This window comes from Poeciliopsis prolifica, unplaced genomic scaffold, assembly GCF_027474105.1.
Source record: "Poeciliopsis prolifica strain line A6 unplaced genomic scaffold, Auburn_PproV2 SCAFFOLD022, whole genome shotgun sequence".
NCBI lineage: Eukaryota > Metazoa > Chordata > Actinopteri > Cyprinodontiformes > Poeciliidae > Poeciliopsis > Poeciliopsis prolifica.
In genome coordinates, this window is record NW_026562397.1 from 6,650,289 (window position 1) to 6,663,237 (window position 12,949).

Genomic DNA, 12,949 nt, shown 5'->3' on the forward strand with positions numbered 1-12,949 from the left:
TACAGTGGCTTTGTGAAGGTTCGGCACAAAACACCGTCTGAGGTAAACATTTCAAGTGTGTCAGTAGAAAGTAATGGAGTTGCAGCACAGCAGACCTGGAGTCTGAAAGGTGAGAGACCAAAACCAGTCAAGTTGAATTTCTTTCACCATGCTGTAATCTTTGAGGTCCAGGCAGGAGGTCATCTTCTAATGCTGCTGTGAGACGGACGGACCTTTTCACTGTGCTGCTCTTCGTCCCTTTAGATGATTCTGTGGAGACAACTGCACTATAAACCAGATGTTAATATTTAATTGCACCCTGTTTTGTTGTGAGTTGATTGCAATTCATAACAGCACATAATGTCATTCTAAATGCTCGAGTTGTATTTGAGTAAAAGATGCTATAAATCAAGAAATGCTACATTTTGGATTCCATGTCATTAAAATGTTTTGATGTGCCACATTTTAACTGTAGCCCAGATAAATATGTATATAATATACAGCTATAATAAACAACTCCAGAAGCATGTTTTTAAAAATGGATTTATTGCCAGTTTTTAATATTTTCTTAAAAAGTTCATCCAGTTGATAACATATTTAAAATGAGTGCTTTTTTTTTAAATGCAGCCTATTTAAAATGCACTTATCTAGATTATTTTTTTCACCTGGGATGAATTGTATAAAATCTGCTTGTTTCATGCTTTTGCAATTGCATTTTTTTTCAGCATATTTAAGAAGACCAACTTTTGAAGAACAAAAGGCAACCAGAAGTGCCAAGCTACCGCTTCACAATCGCAAAACTCATTATGAAAGAAAGGTGAAACACGGTGGCAGGGATCTCCTCCGAGATCAAGAAAACATCCCTAGTATTGCCTATTTCACAGCAGGATCGGAAAGTCATTTTGGACTCATTACATTTGAAGAGCACTGGGGTTTCTATAGCTGTGTTTGTGTGAAAACATGCACAGACGAGACTGCAGCATCTGGAAACGGTGACATTTAAAGTACATTCAAAGGTGACACGCATCAGCCGGTGACACAGAAACCACAGATCGAGCTTCACTGTCTGCTGGCGGAATCGGACCCAACGATTTTAAAAGTAAAAGCACATTGGATTTTTTATATGAATAAATAATATCTGAAAGGTTGACAAAAGCATTATTTTAAACCTTTTTTTTTAACACTAACCTCTGTAAGTAGCCCACCGTCCAGTCCAGTCATTGAGGTTCAATCCAGTCACCATGAGGAGCATTTTAGTCCTTTTTTCAATGGCAAAATTATTGTTCTGAGATGCCATTTGTCAAGTTAATGGAAGCCACTTTCCAAATTATGATGCCCCAACTCTGCTGGGACACTTTAGAAGCTGTGTCTATGTACCACTTAAGGGACACTAAGCCTTCATCATCTCTCTCAGACGTTTCGACAGCTCTATTTTTAAATCAGCTTGTTGGCTCTGGTGTTCCCGCAATATTAATCAGTGCTAATAGCTCCACAGTTCCAGTTACTTTCTCCGAAAGGGTGATCTTTAAGGAGACAGGCAGCGTCTTCACAAACTCATGTTTGAAAATTATAGTTTCACTGCTCTCCCCTTAAAGCCGCTTTACTCTTGATCTGACTGTTTTTTGGTGATGGATGAGCTTTTTTCTTTCAAGAAGTTTCAAAGAATTGTGCATTAAGCAGTCAAAACAATAAAATAAGTGGTGAGCATATTGAGGGGTTAAATTTAATTTGGAGGACTCAAAGGCTCCTTTAAAAATACCTGAAATAGATCAGTACAAGTGACTGGATATACAAATTTATTTATTTATTTTTTTGTACTATTAGTACTACTGATTTGATTAATAATAAGACAAAGTGCTCATGCTGCAGGAGTGTTTTAAATGTCACCTTGTTTTTATGGTAGGGTAAAAAAAAAACATTCCTGCCTCTTTTAACTGAATAAATCTGAATCTTCTCTTTTTTTAAAAGGTTGTTCTTTTGCATTTTCATTTCATAAATATTTGTCTTATAAAAGTTTTTTCATTCAACTTTTTCATGTTGCCAACCTGAGCCGCTGACCTCTGCAGCTCCTCCGAAGATGAAATGGCATCTTGTAAGTCGTTTGACATAAAAAAAAACAAAAACAAAGACGACAAAATAATTATTGGATTTTTAAACAACTTCTGTTTATTTGTTTATGCAATACATCTTTTTTTTTCAACCTACCAGACGGTTGAAATGTGATAGTGCCACACATTGGTAGGGAAAACTAATTCTCAGGTCGTCATTTTGAACTCAGCTCAGACATTTCCTGGCAACTAGAAGTCCTCCAGCGATCTGCAAATAAGATCGTAAACTTGAGTGCAAATGCCTGAATATGTAGAGTGTAAAGTGCCTTAAGTGCTCTGTAAGATTAGAAAAACACCAGACAAGTGTATTTGGTTCCCATTTCCATTCGTGTGAAAGAAAAAAAAATGAAGTGAACCGTTTCAGTGACATGAGTACATTAGAGGAAGAAATTTTCATTACAGGTTTTCAATACCTTCTTAATGGGGGAGAATATGAGGCTTAGCATCTTCGTACATCTTCTTGCATTACAATTGCAAAAGTAAAAGGATCTTGATTTAATTTGAGTTTTTCATGATTCTGATGCACCCTGGCTCGTTTCAACAACATGACTGTTTGGTGAGCTGCTCTCTCTGCACTGTCCTCATGTTTGAGTGTTTGGGTGAATGGCTGTTTCTCTTGTGTGTCTCTGTGTTGCCCTGTGGTGGATTCATAACGACCCGATGAGAGTCTGCGCTGCCCCTAAAAGTTCAGTGGACTTACTTTGAGTTTTAACGAAACTTTAACCAAAGTCAACATGTATTGGCTCATCTTTTTCAGTTGACTGTACTTTAGAAAACTTCTGTCACTTGCTAAGGAATGAAAATGCATCCAACGTATTAAGATGAAAATCACTCATTTTGATTTTGTTAGTGCAACACATAAATTGAGAATTTACAGAATAGCACACTCATGAAGAGGCCAGAGTAAAAGCTCGGTAAGACACAGTCCACACATCGTTTATGCGCCAAGGACAAAGAGTCAGAAACGCTGGAGAGAGAGCAAGGCTCCCCTGCAGGTGCAAAAAAACATTTCCAGAACAGCTAACCTTGGCTTTGTAAATTAGACAGGCTCATATGGTGGCTGTTCGTAAGCATTAAGGTAAAGAAAGAAAAAAAAACATGAAATTTTAGCTTCATGTTTTCTAAAATTCTCTGTGAAACCTTTCAGTGTTGTCTTATGGTGTCTTAGACTGTAACGATTGCCTTGGTTCATATAAAACTGAGTGCATTTGCAAGAGGGTGGAATGTGGCAAATTTTATTTCTGCCTAGAGTCTTAGGACTTTATTAATGTGATGTCAATGTCATGTCATGTCTAGTTTAATCGTCATAAGTGTCCCAGTGGTATATTTGTCTGGACCAGTTATTGTTTTCCCTGGAGAAATGACCTTCGTGGGACAAAGATCCAGACAGTCTCACACTCTGTTCCACCTTTGTAATTTTTCCCCTTATTGTTGGTAAAAAAAATAAAAATTAAAAAATCAAACAAAAGAAACAACAACTAAAAACTGATGTGTTTGCCTGCTGGGATGCCTCTCACTTTGAGCTCTTAATATTTTGCGTGTCATATTATTTTCACCCCCCTCGCAACATTTCAGAGGCTACGTCAACATCCTGCGGCTGCGCACCGCCTACGTCATACCCATGCGACTCGCCGGACAGCAAACGGCGATAGCTGGCTGCTTTTGCATTTTGTTTGCTGCGTCCTGTTTATTTATCGAGTGAATTTGTTCTGGTGCCTCTACCAGTCAGTGGACTGACAAAAGACAGCGGCAGGTTCTTTTTGTTTTTCCTTTCACAGCTTGAAACGCACCAGTTCAGCCGGTGCTAGTTAATCCAAGCTGCTCCTACATGTGCTGCTGTGACAGGTTGTACATTTAGTGCGTTTTCTTGCTCACGGCGGTATGAGTTATGGCCACGGCGGCGGAGGGGGAAGGAGAAGCAGACATGGAGGTAGAGGGTTCAGGGATGGGAGCAGAGAGAGATTGGACCGAGGAGGAGGAGGCGGTGGCGGCGGTGGGAGAGGTTTCAGAGGACACGGTTCCGACTTCGACCAGGACCGAGGAGCCGGAGGAGGTCAGAAGGACCGTCCTCCTCCGCACCTGAAGGGCCGGGAGATTGGTTTGTGGTACGCGCGGTATGGAGCAGTGAGGAGGAAACAAGCGGACCGCAGATCGGTACGAGCCTCGCTCTTTGCTTTTGACTACAATGACTTGTGCATTTGTTTACAGTTGCCTTTCATTCATAAGAGCCGGTGGAGCATCATTGATGTAATCTGTTTTCCAATTGTTTTTTCGTATTGAGCTCTGGGATGTTTTTTTTTTTTTTTTTTTGGCGCAGCTTTATGACGTTTTCTTGTGATGTATTGACGTTGGACACCAGAGGGTTTGAAACCCTCGTCACTTCTTCATTAGCTTTTAGGACCAAATTCTTACTTGCTGCCTTATTTATTACATTTGTTTTGATGACAGGCCTGATTTCACTTCCCTTTCAACACCTTGATAAAAACGACCACACTATTGCCCATCTCTGCTTTTATGTCTCAGTTAAACTCCCCACAATCCTTTGCTGCATCATTGTCACATGGCCAAACAAATACCAAGTGACCAACTCCTCCCCCCCTCCTTTCAGAAACAAATGGCAACAAGATACAAATAAATATCGGTCGTGAATATCGGCCCAGTTTTATTTATCGGACTATATACTTACCTACACTTACTTAGCACCCCAGAACAGGGATTAGAACAAACTCAGAATCCAGAAAAACTACCTTATCAACTACATTTTAGACTCTTATTCTTCCAACCCAGAGATGTAGTTAGACTAGAAGATACGTATCCAGCACCGAGCTTACATACCTTAGATCAACATTAGATTATTTTTCGTCTTTCGGTTTATTTTGTTTGTATTTCCTTTTAAATCCTGCAAAGCACTTTGTATTGCCTTGTTGCTGAAACTGTGCTAAAATGACCTTCATAAAATGACACATTTTGTCCAATACCGAAGTTGGTACCGTCTAAAACTTTCCTTTCCTTTGGACCGGATTTGCTTAGTAGGTCGGTGAAACACAACTATGGTGTAATTTATTTGTTCCGAGCTAGAATGCTATGCCCGAGTGGTGCTGTTAAGAACCTTTTTGCGACACAAAGTGGAATAGCAATCATATGTATATATATAAATATTTTCTCTTTCTTCATATGTGTGCAGCGGGCCATGGTCCACATGGACGAAGCCAGAGAGGAACACATCACCAAACTCCTCAACTCGGTCCAGAGTGACCCAAGAGACAGCAGGGGCGCACAGTCCTCAGTGTCTGACGCCTGGCGGACAGCAGCCGGCAGCGACGGCGGCGGCCACTGGTGAGAGCTGCTTGTGACTTCTGCCAAGCTTACAATGTAAAAGGATGTATGAAGTTAGATTATTTGACTGTTTGTAGCTGATGTTGTGTCTTATTACCATGTTGTGAAATCAGCTACTTTGATGGGGACATGCCTGAGGAAGAGAAGCAGAAACTGGAGGAAGAGGAGGACGGTTCTTCGAAACAGAAGAAAACAAGCCGCACATCTCAACGGTAACTGTGTAAAAAGTTTCGAACTCAAACAATTCAGTATTTTCTGGTTCTTGTGGAGCAATACTCCTCTTTAACCCAAAATGACTGCATATAATACAAATGTTATATTAATAGCAACCAGTAATTGCATTTCTGCTCATCATCAACATATTTAAGACCCTTTTTTGTTTTGTTTTGTTTTTTATTGTTCTCAAAGTGTAGATATCTCATATTTGTACGAGGTGATAAAGTAAACATATTTTGATAAAACCGATTTGAAAGTTTTGTTAAGGAAAAAATCAATTAAAATCATACATTTTATTTGATATTAAAAAAATTTGATTTTGTTTGTGAGCAATAAAAGTAAATTCATTCAGAATTTAAAAGCATTTGACTCATCATTCAGACTTTCTCTTGTCATATTTAAATTAAAATGTACCTTTGAAAGTCATTTTTTGCCAATCATATGAAAGGAATAACTAAACTATAATCCTTGTCATTAACCATGTTCCTAATGTGTGTGTTATTTATTGTTTTTTTTCTTGTTTTCAGTGACTCCTCTGCAGCAGCTAAAGATGAACCTCCAGACAACTGGGACGAAGATGATGAGGATGACGTGGAGAAGGAAAAACCACAGAGCAAAGACAAGGATCTGGAGTTCTTATTTCAGGAAGTAGTCAGAGACGCATCAGTGGACGAGGACTTGAAAAGAGATTTGCAAAGCAAAAAAATGGATAGAAATTACAAAGAAATGTTGGTAAGTGTACAAATAAGAAGTTTTAATTTGCTGTACACAGCAGAACTTTCTGCTGCTGTTCCAAGGTCAATAAATTCATTTTTTTCAAAGTACAATATATTAGTGTAGAGACATTTTCTACAGATAACTTGGTAAAGAGTTTCACCAACATTGTTTAAGTGAGATGTTAAAATTTCAGGTTTAAAAGTTTAATTTTCAAGTGCAAAGTTAACAAAATAGGGCATGTGTTGTTGACAAAAAGGTACTGCTGAATTTTGCTGCAAGAAGTGATGAGGCTGGAGTTGAAAGTGAAGTTGAAAGCCGAATATTTCAAGTGTGAATTGTTAATGTTTAAATTAAATTTGATGATGATTTTAAAATTGTACAACTAAAGAAATAAAAACCTCTTCATTTTTTCATCTAGAAATTCAGGGAAAAACTACCATCATACGGAAAGAAAGAGGCAAGTATTGCTGCTTTATCGTCCCTTTAAGCGATAACTTTCCAACTCATTACAAGATCTTACATTGAAAAACATACCTACAGTATTTTTTGAATTCTTTGTTCTTTTTTTTCACAACCTCTTAATTGCGTTCCTTCTCTGATTTGATCCGTAGGATCTGGTGCAGCTCATCAACTCTAACCGCGTCTTGGTGGTTAGCGGGGAGACGGGGTGCGGAAAGACCACTCAGGTCACCCAGTTCATCCTGGACGACCACATCAGCAGAGGCCGGGGCTCGACGTGCCGCGTGGTCTGCACGCAGCCCCGCCGCATCAGCGCCATCTCCGTACGTTTTCTGCAGCCCTGCTTATATTGGCTCAAATGTTCTGGTTTGTCTACTACTGAAGAATGTCGTGATGCAAAATTCAGTTTGCTAATTTTCATGCATGACTTTGTATTGCCTTGTTGCTGAAACTGCTATATAAATAAAATGACCTTCATAAAATGACACATTTTGTCCAATACCGATGTTGGTACCGTCTAAAACTTTCCTTTCCTGTGGACCGGATTTGTCCTGATAAAACAGTTCTTTTTTTTTTTTTGATGCAGGCTCTTTTCTTCAGTGGAATTGTGTGTGTGTTTTTCCTCTCAGGTAGCAGAGCGTGTAGCTGCAGAGAGAGCAGAAAGTGTAGGAAATGGAAATTCCTGTGGTTACCAAATACGCCTGCAGAGGTAAGATTTTTCTTCCTAATGACTGCTGATGCATGAAATGGAGGTAATGGATTTGACTTTAAAAAGCTCGCTATATATTTAACTGTCAGTAATACAGTTTTTATGTCCTTTGATTATGTGATTCTTAGCCTGTTCCGGACTTAAACGTCATGCCAGCTTCATTTATTAGAGCAAAGCCAATCATGATTTCATAAACGGATAATTATTTTAATCTGCAGCATAAACATTTTGGCTAAATTACAGATAAATCTAAGATTAATAGTCAGGTTCTTGGAACCAGATGTTCAATCTGAGCTACATCATCTGGTGGTTTTTGAAAATACACCAAAATTTAAATGTAGTGGGAAATACAGATGCCTGATCTGAATAAATGAGACATATTTAAGCGAGAAAAACAATCTCTCTCAACTTTGTTCAATAAAGTTTTTTAATTGATTCTGTTTCTTTCGGTCACCAATATGCCAATTAGAGTCAAATGCCTTAAAGATAATTGGACATTGCATCAAAGTGCAGACAGACATTAACTTAATTCTGCTCTAGGAGTTATTAATAATGTCTTTAGTGTATCTCGTTGAACATTTTTAAGTCCGGCATCTGATCTGATCCGAACAGAGCTGTGCTCATCTAGGTGAAAAACAAAACAACAAAAGCCAGAGAACAATACTTATAATAGTAAAAATAAAAATTGATTTTAAAACTGAAGACCGCTTCTACTAAGGTTTGGCTTACCAGCCAACAAAGACGTCAAACCTTTCATCTGAGGCTTTATTGCTTGCTGAGGATTTTCAACAGAGGATTGCAGGTGAATGCTAATTGGAGCAAAAAACAAATTGATAAATCTCAGTTTCTGTATCCTGACTCAAAGTCAGGATACAGAAACTTGAGCTTTTTAAAAAAAAATGATGTTTTTTTTTTGTTGTTTTTTTTCGCACCAAACTATATAGATGTGACTCATCTGTTTTTGTTATAAAACAACCTTAAATCTGTACCACCACCGAGCTGGGTAAGCTTAAAAAGACGTTCTTGAGAGATAGATTTGTGAGGCTGCTGCTGCGCTTTGACTGCTCACTGTTGTGGTCTCACAGAGCCCAGCGGTGAACAGTGTGATACCGCTTTGTTTAACCTCTAATGATGTACCAGGTTTACTTAGAAAAAAACAGGAAACGCTGACATGAAAACTTTATAGCCTTTCTCCTTTTATTCCCTCATTGGGTAATCCAGTTCTGTTGCCAGAACCAAAACCTTTCTGTGCACGCTTGTGCATTGAAGGCTGTTTGCAAAAGTAGACAGTGCTGCAAACTGAATGTTTATTGTTTTAAGGGCTGTTAAAACACACTTAATTTAGATTTATTTCTAACAATATTGGAGGTAAAAGCTTATGAGATGGCAATAACGATAATATCGCAATAACGATATGACTTGTGATTAAACAAATATACTACAACAGTGTTGATGTCCTTCTGTTGGTTCTTAGCTCAGTATTTGGGTGTGTGTTTGCTGTCGTTCCGTCTGCTGAGGAAAAAAACATCATATTTTCTCTCAAAAGAATGGTTTTATTGTGGTCTCTTCTTGGCCTACATTTATTCTTCTTCTTCTGTTGTTATTGGCTTGACCACCTATTGCGTCAAACAAGTGTCACCAAATAAATTGCATAGAATGGGGAGACTAAATATATGGTGTTTTATAATCATCTGAGATTTATTGTCATCTGGGAATTTCTTGGAGATGTACAAATTGCTTACAGGTGTATTACAACAATGTTAAATTTCAGTGTATTGTGAAGTCAAAGAAAACTTGCAGCCAGACTTATTCGTACGTTGTACACGGAAGTGACTTTTCACAGACGATGCCCCCTGTCTAATCTGATGGAGCTTATGCTGGCTTGCAAAAATGGATAAGTAAAGAGTTTACATTTGTAAACACAGTTAAAGCCAGTTCTACATAGTTTTTGACTATCCTTGAAAAGTCTTAAATTCATGGATCTAAAATTAAGGCCATAAAATGTCTTAAAATTTATTTTAAAAACATGTTGGCCTTAAATTTGTTGATCATCGGCCTTAAATTTTGGCCTGGTAGGACTATTTCATCTCGTTAATCATGATATATGTAGTTTTCTGTCAGGCCAAAGCTTGATCCGCTCGCAGACATCTTCACTGCATTCTGTGACTTGAGGTGGTTGATGCTAACGCTAACTAGCTACTTGTACTTGCCTTTGTACAAGCCAGTTAGCTTTTTAGCATCTGTCATGCGTAAAAGCAAGTTTGTCACCATTTGGCCGGATGTGGTTCATTTTCTTGAGCATCTTCTTCCAACTATTCCCTATATTTACTCTTTTCATTTATTTTGTTAAATTTTACATTTAATTCATGGTGGCATTGGAGAAGTCTTAAAAAATCTTAAATTTGACTTGCTAAAACCTGCAGAAACTCTGCAGAAGTACGTTGAGAATTTTAAAAACGGTCATTTTCCTTTTCGCTGATTAGATTTCCCCACACTGTGCTTGTCTGTCATAACATTGCAATCTGTTCGAAAGTTTTGTCCATGCGGTGTGACAGAATGTGAAAAAGCCCAAATATTTTAGAAAGGAGCTGTATGAACCAGAATGCCATGAATAATACACAAGTGACAAGTCTTTCATTGACGTATCGCAGCTGACAGCACTTTTTCTTTCTGTCTTACTAAAGGAATATTGTTGCATTCCTCACTGCTTTTACATACCGCTGAAAAAAAGCAAACAATGTAACTAATGGGGTAGCTAATGAGGTAGCATGGAGCGACATTAACATCCACAGACAAGGTTTGGCTCACTAGAAAATAAAAGGCGACTGGATTGTCTCAGCCTCTGTTAAGGTTGAGTTACCAACCAAGAAAAGTAGCCTTGTGTTTGGAGGACGAGGCGGCTCATTGTTTGCAGTGTGAACAACGAGATGACCTCACAGCAGACCTGTTGCAAGGCAGCTCTGTGCTGTAGAAATGAAGTTGTGGCACCGCGCAAAGCTCTAAGTGTCGAGGCTGTTAGAAGCCCAGCCGCTTTTATTTTCCCTGCAGCGTTTATGCTGCCTATTAGGACCTTCTAAATGCTAAATAGTGTGTCTGAATGGGGAGAAATCTCATCGTACCCTTGTTTCTGTAGCATATTTTTTATTTTTTTATCTGTCTGGTGATGTATTTTTTTTTTTTTTTGAAAAACTTTCACGTCTTTTTGGCTCACTGCCTTGGTTGTTTTCGTTTTGCTCTGACCCTGTAAATATGCAATTCTTTCCTGCACTCAAGGTTAATGCTCCAGAGTTACATTTTCCTAGATAATTGTCAGAAATCCTTTTTTTCCTTGTTGTTTTTAAATATCACACTTGAATTAATTATACAACAAAGCTGTCAGTGAAGTTCAGCTGCCGAGGAGACGCAGTTGGCGTTTATGTTTCAAGAGGCAAAATGAATCAGAACTCGTTGTGCCGTTCAAAGGATAAACTTTTAAACAATGAGGAATACCCTGGTGAAATTATGAAATCAAACCAGTGTGAATAATTAGCATTGCCTTACCTCATCCCAGTCCAGGTTCCCTTTAGAGCTCATTTTATGATGTAAATTATTAATCTAGTAAAACTATTTAAACCTCTTTCTTTTTTCTCAACATTGTCATATGAGGGTTTAAAAATATTAAAATCAGGAAAGAAAAAAAGTTTTTTCCTCTTCAACAATGATAAACAAAAGGATAAAATCAGTAATGTCAAATCGTGTCTCTAAAAAAATTCAACGGTTTCGTGGCTGAAGCTGCAGACCGCCCAAACAGTGTCTGGGAAGTGGATCATATGGAGCCAAAAATAAAAAGCAGGTGAAAGTGACATATTTAAAGAAAAAAAAGTTCCCCGTTCAAACATTTATTTAAAAACCCAGTCTGTGTGAATTGTGTTTACCTATGCTGGAGGAAATATTCCTCTATATTTTTCACTCTTTTTGACTGCAGACAAGGAAAACCCTGTATGGAGCGTTAGGGTACAAGTGGCTGTATATGTATTATAATGATTACGTATAATGTTTGTTCTGGCAATTTTGAATAAATAAGTGTACAGAACCCCTTTGCCACTTGTCGTGGTCAGCAGGGACAGACTTTATGACATTTCATGGAATAACAAACTCAACTTTATGTGAAAGAACTCGCATTTTACTGGAGGAAGTTGTCTGCTTCGTCTTCCTCTCTGTACCAGACCTAATTTGTGTAAAATGTAAAGCCTTTCTTCTTTCTCATCTCTTCCTCCTCACATTTCACAGCCGGTTACCACGGAGACAAGGTTCAATACTGTACTGTACAACAGGAATTATTCTTCAGTGGCTCCGCTCTGATCCGTAAGTCTGATCCCATCTTTCACTTTCTCATCGTCGTCACCTCCAAGCTTCTGCTTGCCGCACATCCTTTCTTTGTCTTTTTTTTTTTATATTATTTTTATCTGTACTGATTTGTTCGTCTCCGCCTGCCAAAGTCATTAGCGTGAGTCTCCATACTGACAGAGAAATAAAGACGCATGTACACACACTGAGGTCTATGTTTACTCATCCCTCCGTGCTCTTCGTTACATTCTGAGTTGCTCAGATTAACAAGAGGATCTTTGCGAAACGCCAACTTTTCCTTGATGTTGAACTTGAAGATTTTAATTGAGAGACCAAAGAATTTCTCTTGTATCTGCTAGAATAGTATATGCAAAAAAAAAAAAAAAAAACTTAAAACTGTAGCAAATCCCATTCGTACAGATACTTGAAGTCCTTGAATTTAATTTAGGTGATGTCAAGGTTTTTTTGATATTCAAACTGATCAGATTTATAATAATTTAACGCCTGATTACGCTTCTTTACAGTTGAAACCAGATTATTTTGACACGACCAATAAAACGACAAACATATATATATATTTTTCTCTCTGTCAGAAGTTAAATCAGACCAAATATTTGTTGTTTTAGATGAGATATAATTATCAAAATTATTTCTATTTACTAATTGCCAGAAAAGGTTGCAGAGAAGAATTTTTAGAGATTTTTTCATTATTATTTTTTTTTTTGTAGCTTTCTTTGCATGTTGTGTTCAAGCGTTTAATGTGAGCAGGACAATTATTGACATTAACACAATTTCTTTTGTTTCAATATATTTATTACTCCTAACATCTCAATGAGATTGATCTGTGAAATTTAAATAAAATTTGGCTCATATTTTATATGTCAAAACATAGATTTCTCATATTTTAGTTCACCTTGTACTTGTTGTAGAATGTAAAATACTGTAGCAGGATATTATGAATAAGAGCCATAAATTATATCATACAATAGGTGAATTGAAACCGTCTCTTTTTAGTTAATTCGCATTGTTTTTATCTCCAAAGAACGGTCCTGGAACGGTCCTTGAAAATGCTTGAAAAATGTTTTGAATTTCACTGTGG

General features: G+C 37.7%; 1 protein-coding gene across 1 annotated transcript in view; it reads left to right on the forward strand.

Moving 5' to 3' along the window:
- The first annotated feature begins 3,723 nt into the window (after positions 1-3,723).
- The window catches only part of dhx36 (DEAH (Asp-Glu-Ala-His) box polypeptide 36), a 35,272-nt gene continuing 26,046 nt past the window's right edge, over positions 3,724-12,949 (forward strand). The window contains exons 1-8 of the mRNA XM_055045756.1: positions 3,724-4,241; positions 5,272-5,423; positions 5,537-5,635; positions 6,167-6,371; positions 6,775-6,813; positions 6,968-7,138; positions 7,445-7,524; positions 11,794-11,868. Of these exons, the coding sequence (XP_054901731.1) occupies positions 3,969-4,241; positions 5,272-5,423; positions 5,537-5,635; positions 6,167-6,371; positions 6,775-6,813; positions 6,968-7,138; positions 7,445-7,524; positions 11,794-11,868 (1,094 nt within the window). The 5' untranslated portion in view covers positions 3,724-3,968. The remainder of the gene's footprint in view (positions 4,242-5,271; positions 5,424-5,536; positions 5,636-6,166; positions 6,372-6,774; positions 6,814-6,967; positions 7,139-7,444; positions 7,525-11,793; positions 11,869-12,949) is intronic.